Genomic DNA, 5,702 nt, shown 5'->3' on the forward strand with positions numbered 1-5,702 from the left:
CTCTCTCTCTCTCTCCATGATTTCAAGAAGCAAATGAAGGAAGGGAGGTTTGATGTAGGTGGTAGTCTAGCAAACTGTTGAGGACTATGTGTCTTGTTAATTTGCTTAAACACATTATGAATTGAATAATTGTTGGTTTATGTTGTTCTAAGTGGATCTATGGCTTTATAAATAATCAAAAATATCAACTAAATATAAAAAATGGGTACAACCGCAATTTCCCATTGTTTTAACTTTTAACGGTCCAATATTTACAATGTCAACCCCAAGATTAGATTGGTGACAAGATAATATTTTGGGACATTTAGGTTTTAATTGAAAAAGTTGTTCTTGATTCAACAAAAATCTTAAAACCAAAGGGACCATTTCTGTAACTTACTCCAAAAACGGTTGACGGTTGTTGATACTTGTAAAAGAATACTAGTATTGCATTGTTAATAAAAGTAATTACTACAAATTGAGGCACACTTGAAATAAGAATGACATTATGCTAGTGTGGTTTCTTACACACATCGAAAACCAAACAATAAAAAATAATCATAAACGAAAGTGATTTTCTTCGACAAGCACAAGATCCAGAATCAAGCCTGCCGAACTTGTTACACATATTATTAAACATGAGGAACTTCTCCTGAAAGCAAGGCATCTTTGATAAACCGTTGGAAGTTCTTATACGATGAACCACCGATATCATTCGCTTCGTTTGCTTTCCTTTTCCACTCCTTCGCCTTTCTTCTCATTTCCTTTCCTTTCTCCCCTTGAAGCATCTCCTTAACAAGAACTTCAACCTCATTTCGCTTCACATCATGATTAACCTCCATCCCAATCCCCCATTCAACGCAACAGTATCGACAATTCGTTTGTTGATCTGAGAAGAAAGGCCAACAGATCACCGGAACACCTTCCGATATGCTCTCAGTCGTAGAATTCCACCCACAATGTGTTAAAAACGCACCAATCGATGGATGGGCAAGAACCTGCTCTTGTGCACACCAACTCACCATGAGTCCCCTATCCTTCGTCTCCTTCAAGAATTCTTCAGGCAAAATCGCTGAATCCCCCATTGTCACATCTGGTCGAACCACCCATAAGAACGATTGCTTGCTATTTGCTAAACCCCATGCAAACTCGATCAAATGTGTGTCGGTCATCGTAGTCACACTTCCATAATTGACATAGATAACAGATCCTTCTTTCTTCTGGTCTAGCCATTGCAAACATGAGGAATCTGGCTTCCATAAACTCGAATTCAGTGAGTTTACTGGGCTATCATCTGGAACGTATTTGGCTAGTAAAGGAAGAGGGCCGATTGTGAAAATGTTGGGGTAATTGAATTTGGATGTAATGGCTTCTAATACTTTGTGCTCTAATGCATCGAAAGTGTTGAAGATGATCGCTGGAGCATTCAAGTTGTTTTGAGCCTCCTCCCCCATGAAATCCAGCATGATATCATCGGGATCTGTTGTTCTAATGAAACTTGGAACATCTTTATAACGAATATTGCTCATCCCCGGGATCCAATCGATTGTTTTTTCCAATGTTCCATCCGTTAGATACTTGTCATCTACACAGTAACACAGTTTAGATACGATTATCAAAAGACGAAAAGTTTGAAACAAATACACATTTGCTAACCTTTAAAGGGAACAATTCCTCTTTTGATGAACTCTCGATAATGCAAAAGACCCATGAAAGCACATGCCGAAGCAGTCCAGAACTGAACCTCCGGAATCCCCAAATCCTTAGCAGCTTTTATCGCAAAGCTCATCACGCCATCTCCGACGACGCAGCTGACTGGTGGGATTCCGGCCGACGAGTTCAACTTCTGCAACAACTCCTTGAACGGAACTAAACATGTCTTTCTGGTCATGTCACAAAGCATCGGTATGTCTTGAGTGGCGTCTCGATCTGAGTGAGGCATGCCGTCGGGGATGGTCTGGAATTGGAAATCCGGCAAACCTTGGACGGATTCCGAGCCTTTGGAGCGGATGAGACGGTGATGGTTGAATTCGGTGTTGACGAAGGTGATGTGGAAGCCATGGGAATGGAGAAGCTTTGCGAGCTTCATAAAAGGGTTTACATGGCCTTGTGCTGGGTATGGGACAAGAACTGCATGCGGTTTGTTTCCGTAACCCATTTTGGTTTAGCTTCTTGAATTTGCGAGGAAGATGGTAAGCATTATATAGAGTTCGTCATTCCAATCATTAACTGAGTAATAAGGTTTGGAAATTGATTATTGATTTTTTATTTTTGCATAGTGGCTACTTAGTTACGTGTTAAATAAACATATATTCACAACAATAGAGGTTATACTTGTTTTGCCCGTTTGGCATGGTTGCGTCATATTGAAATTTATTTATATCTTGTTAAATATCAAGGCCATTCCCCTTTAAAAATTGCAAATAATGTTCAACTAGTTAAACTATTAACATAATAGTTTTTTAAATCATTTTCCTGTTTGTAGATCCCCGGCCAATCGGCTGCATGACCTCATTCTCTGCATCTTTGTATTTCTACTAATTAGCATCTTTCGACAATTTGATAGAAAGATGCCTCGAGAGACTTTCAATTTGCGTTTTGAAAATAATTTTGATGTTAAATAATTAAAATAATGTAATTAGTTATAATAAAAAACGTTATAAAAATAAAAGAAAGTACTTTGGATGTACTTTCGTTGTCAAAATCGTAATTGTCATATGATTAGTAGTAGAATGTTTATCATTTTCTAAATATTTAGAGGCCCGTTTGTTTTTTTATAAAAAATTTCTTCTAATCACTTATTGTTGGACGGCGCAGCATTCGTATATCACTTTTCTTATAGCAACAGTTTGTCTTTTAGAAGTCTTCAGATTTAAAAACTTTTATGTGTCCTCTACGCCACACAACATTGGGATTGGCTCTTCAAACCTTTTCCTAACCTAAACCTTTAAAACAAAAAAACAAAAAAAAACCGAGACAAATTGAGATAAAAAAACGTCGCTCAACTCCTATCTCCCATCGTTCTTCCCTCCCCCATCGACTTGTCGCAACTCACGGTGCAGCTCGCATCATCCTCGCGCAATTGTCCTCACCGGTCCACCCTCGTCATCGCTGCTCCACCCTCGCACCGCACCATTTACTTCTCCCCTCGACTCCAACTGCTTCCTCTTCGTTCGAATCCGTTTGTCGTCGTATCCTTTTCCTTGGCGCAACCTCCTTCATCAGGTATGTTTCTTTTTCTTTTTTCGCTTATTCTTGTTGAATCGTTGCTTCACCTTTTTTTAGAGTGTTCATGTTGAATTCTTGCTTAATCTCGATTATATCTTCCTGATGTTGCCAAATCTTTGTTAATGTTGTTTTTTGATCTTGATTAATGACTAGTTCTTGCTGAAATGTCACAAATTTATGTCGAAATGTCATACATTCTTGCTGAAATATCATACATTGTGCTGAAATGTTATTGATTTTTGTTGAAATGTCATGGATTGTTGTTGAAATATGATAGATTAATGTTGAAATGGTATTATTGTTTAATTTTTGTTTGTGGCCTAATGTTTAATTAGGTTTGAACTTGGTTATTATTGTGTTTAGTTGTTTATGATGTTTTTTTGAAGTTAAAAGTATGTTACTATTAATTGTTATACCTTTTTTCAAGTTGAAAGTACACTCTTATTAATTATTGCTAGTTTTTTCTATTCAAGTTCAAAGTATGTTGCTATCAATCTAATGGTATTGTTTGATGTTCAATTAGGTGTAACCTTGGTCATTGTTAGTTGAAAGTACATTGCTACTAATGAATGATATGGCTTGATGTTTAATTAGATGTAAACTTGGTTATCGTTGCTTTGTAGGTTATTGTTCGTGAGGACATAAAAGAGGACCTTAAGTTGAAAGTTGAAACATGAAAAAATTGAGGTCAAACAAAAGAAATTGCCTAGATGTATAAAGAAATCCTATAGCCCGTCAAAGAAAATAACTAGGGATGAGCATATGGACCGGGGAAACGGCCGGAACCGGAACCGGAACCCGATGGAACCGATCGGGCCGGGACCGAGACGTTATTTTTGTGGATTTTTGGAACCGGAAACCGGTAGGAACCGAAACCGATATAACCAGAACTGGTAGAACCAGCAAAAACCGAAATCGTATGATGCTATTTTTCGAGGACCGGTTCCAACATTTGAAGACACGAAAAGAACCGGTAGGAACCGGTAGAACCGCCGGGCCGCTTCGTTTCTTAATTTTGGCCGAAGCCGGTTCCCGGGTCGGGTCCGGTTCCGGCCGGTTCAGTCCTTTTGTTCATCACTAAAAATAACCTACCCACCTAATTACACTTTCATACTTTTGATTTTTGTGATTTGGTATCTATGCTGTAAAACTAAACATGAATTTTTAGTTTGCTAGGTGAATATTAATATTATTTTAGTAATTGAATGTTAATTCTTTGATTTTGGAGTATAAAATTTGAATTACATTTATAAGAAAAAAGGACTGAGTTATAAATATTAATATTTATTTTGGTAATCGGTGTTGAAAATTTATTTTAAGTTTGTAAAATCAGTTTATTTAAATTTCAGATTTTTGCAGCAGTCTGCAGATGTTAAAAAACAAACAGACTTTTTTATTACTGGTTGCAGCCGTTTGGTCTACCTCTTCTGTAACAGAGGGTTGCAGAGGTGGTCCACAGACTTCAGAAATTTTCGCTTCGAAAAAACAAACACCACCTTAGTAAACTAATACACTTACATGATTTATATCGAAATATTAATGCTCTAAATATTACTTTGTGTTTTCTATAAACTATAATAGCAACATGTTAGAAATTGTTTATCACTAAGTCTTAGCTTCTTTTATAAATAGAAGTCTATTTTTTTGGATGAAAACATGTGTAAAATTAGAATAAGTTACTAAATATTAGTGAATTAGAATAAGTTACTAAATATTAGTGAATTTTTAGTTTTTTGGTATATATTTTATTTAATTAGTTGTGAGATTCGTGTACTACACATTTTTACTAAAAAAAAGTTAAATATGAAGGTCTAAACATTTTGGAGTTTAAATTTATAAGAAAAACAAGAAAAATATTGACATATGGCAACACGTCGTCTCTCGATTTAGTGTCGAAGCTGAGTATCGGGGGTAGCTAATATAGTTGTTGAAACTGCTTGGCTCTGTAATCTCCTTCTCGAACTTTATTGTCCCTTTTCTTGTGCTATGATTGTCTTTTTTGACAACGATTCTATGTACCTAGCATCTAACCTGGTTCAAAACTAAAGAACCAAGCATATGGAAATTGATATACATTTTGTTAGGGAACGTGTTACGATTGGTCATATGCGTGTTTTTCATGTCCCATCAATATATCAGTATGCATATATATTAACAAAGGGTCTCCCTACAAAGTTGTTTCTAGATTTAAGACATAGTTTAAACATTCGAGAATCTCATGTTCAAACTAAGGGGATGTGTTAAATATATATTCTAGTTAGGGTTGTTTATTTATTATTATGTAGTATAAGGACCCCATTGTAAATTAACTTTATATATATATATATATATATATATATATATATATATATATATATATATATATATATATGTCAAGGTTGAGAAAATCAATCGTCGGTCAGCTGAAGATAAGGGATCAATCGGACTAGTCGGGGATTAATCGGAGATTAATCGATGACCCTTAATTATTAATAAAATTATTTAAAAAATTTCTA

At 35.8% G+C, this 5,702-nt stretch overlaps 1 protein-coding gene across 1 annotated transcript; it reads right to left on the reverse strand.

Moving 5' to 3' along the window:
- Window positions 1–430: 430 nt before the first annotated feature.
- Window positions 431–2,142, reverse strand: LOC145087066 (linamarin synthase 2-like). Its single transcript, XM_079024968.1, has 2 exons — window positions 1,636–2,142; window positions 431–1,564 (listed from the first exon to the last, which is right to left on the reverse strand). Exons 1-2 carry the CDS (start codon window positions 2,135–2,137, stop codon window positions 612–614), a joined length of 1,455 nt encoding a protein of 484 aa, XP_078881094.1. The 5' UTR covers window positions 2,138–2,142; the 3' UTR covers window positions 431–611.
- Window positions 2,143–5,702: the final 3,560 nt, after the last annotated feature.

The sequence above is a fragment of the Lactuca serriola genome, chromosome 2 (assembly GCF_051521515.1).
Source record: "Lactuca serriola cultivar US96UC23 chromosome 2, Lser_US96UC23_V15, whole genome shotgun sequence".
Lineage (NCBI taxonomy): Eukaryota > Viridiplantae > Streptophyta > Magnoliopsida > Asterales > Asteraceae > Lactuca > Lactuca serriola.

Bases quoted from the DNA above. Each gene is read 5' to 3' on its own strand.
- LOC145087066 (XM_079024968.1), bottom strand. From the start codon at position 2,137: ATGGGTTACGGAAACAAACCGCATGCAGTTCTTGTCCCATACCCAGCA. The intron at 1,565-1,635 runs GTTAGCAAATGT...GTTACTGTGTAG, and splicing joins AGGAATTGTTCCCTTTAAAG to ATGACAAGTATCTAACGGAT.